At 38.7% G+C, this 1,318-nt stretch overlaps 1 protein-coding gene across 1 annotated transcript in view; it reads right to left on the bottom strand.

Moving 5' to 3' along the window:
• Positions 1-487: 487 nt before the first annotated feature.
• LOC103212531 (zinc finger protein 75D) overlaps positions 488-1,318 on the bottom strand; it is a 16,148-nt gene continuing 15,317 nt past the window's right edge. Inside the window, exon 3 of the mRNA XM_007958497.1 lies at positions 488-1,182. Coding sequence (XP_007956688.1) covers positions 488-1,182 — 695 coding nt within the window. The remainder of the gene's footprint in view (positions 1,183-1,318) is intronic.

Raw genomic sequence — 1,318 nt, 5'->3', positions numbered from 1 at the left:
ATGCAAGCTGGATTCAGAAACAGACATGGAATAAGGGATATCACTGCTGATGTCAGATGAATCTTGGGTCAAAGCAAAGAATACCAAGTAATTCTCTCCTTTTAGAGAACTATATACTTCTCCTTCCTTTATACTAGTAAAGAATGAAACTAGGACTCATGGACATCATATATTTCCTAAGCACTTGATACCTGAAGAATGTAGATCAATGAGCCTGGGAAAGCTCCAAGTAACCAGAGATAGATAAGACAGACACAGATACTTGTCATATTTTCATTTTTTTATTTATAAAGTACTCCTATGTGTCAATTTGTGATAGGCACTGAAGATACAATGCTGAATGAGACAGTCCACTTGGATTCCTGTCAGTGAAATATGGTATTCGTACCTCCCAACTTTCCCAATGATGAGATTCCTATCACTGGTGATTCATGATTTTTATATTCTTTCACCCTCTCTAGGGTTAAGCACCATATAATGACTTTATTCAGACAGGGGGGATGGGACAAGCTTCCCTTTCCCTGTGGAGTTTCTGGTGTCTAAGAAGGCTTGATCGCCTGCTGAAGTTTCTCTTGCATGTGCTACAAGTATAGGGTTGCTCACCTGTGTGGGTTCTCTGGTGTTTAATAAGATGAGAATTCTGACTGAATCTTTTTCCACACTCATGACACTTAAATGGTTTCTCTCCTGTGTGGATTCGTTGGTGTGTGTGGAGATTTGTGTTATGACTGAAGCTTTTCCCACACCATGTACATTTATGTGGTTTTATTCCTTGGTGTGTCATTAGGTGCTTGTTAAGATCTGAACTCCATCTAAACCTCTTATCACATTGCTGACACTTATAGGGCTTCTCTTCAGTATGAATTCTCTGGTGCTTAATGAGGTCAGAGCTCACTCTGAAGCTTTTTCCACACTCCTGACATTTAAAAGGTTTCTCCCCTGAGTAGATTTTCCTGTGAAGATTCATACATTTTGGCAGCTCTTGTTTACACGTTGAATGTTTCTTTCTTTTCTTCCCTGGAAAATTTTGATGCCGTTTCCTCATCCTGTGTGTTCCACCATTACTTTCTGTGCCTGTTGTTTTCACTCTGGCCTTTTTTGATACTTTGCCTCCTGATGCTTGTATTTGTTCCTCAGGAGATACAGGTTGATCATTTCCAATGTCATTTTTGAGCTTTAATCCTATAAAAATAAACAGAAGAATCAGTCATATATATCCCAGAGTAAGAAAACCACAGGAATGGAGAGAATGTTCAATGATGATTGATTTTTAAAATTACAGGAACAAAAGATTTCTGGTCTGTTCTGGACAAAGCTG

The sequence above is a fragment of the Orycteropus afer genome, unplaced genomic scaffold (genome assembly GCF_000298275.1).
Source record: "Orycteropus afer afer isolate SDZICR_OR568_19922 unplaced genomic scaffold, OryAfe1.0 scaffold00993, whole genome shotgun sequence".
NCBI classification, from domain to species: Eukaryota; Metazoa; Chordata; class Mammalia; order Tubulidentata; family Orycteropodidae; genus Orycteropus; species Orycteropus afer.
Note: the sequence above shows the minus strand (reverse complement) of the source record. Positions and strands in the feature narration are given on the sequence as shown.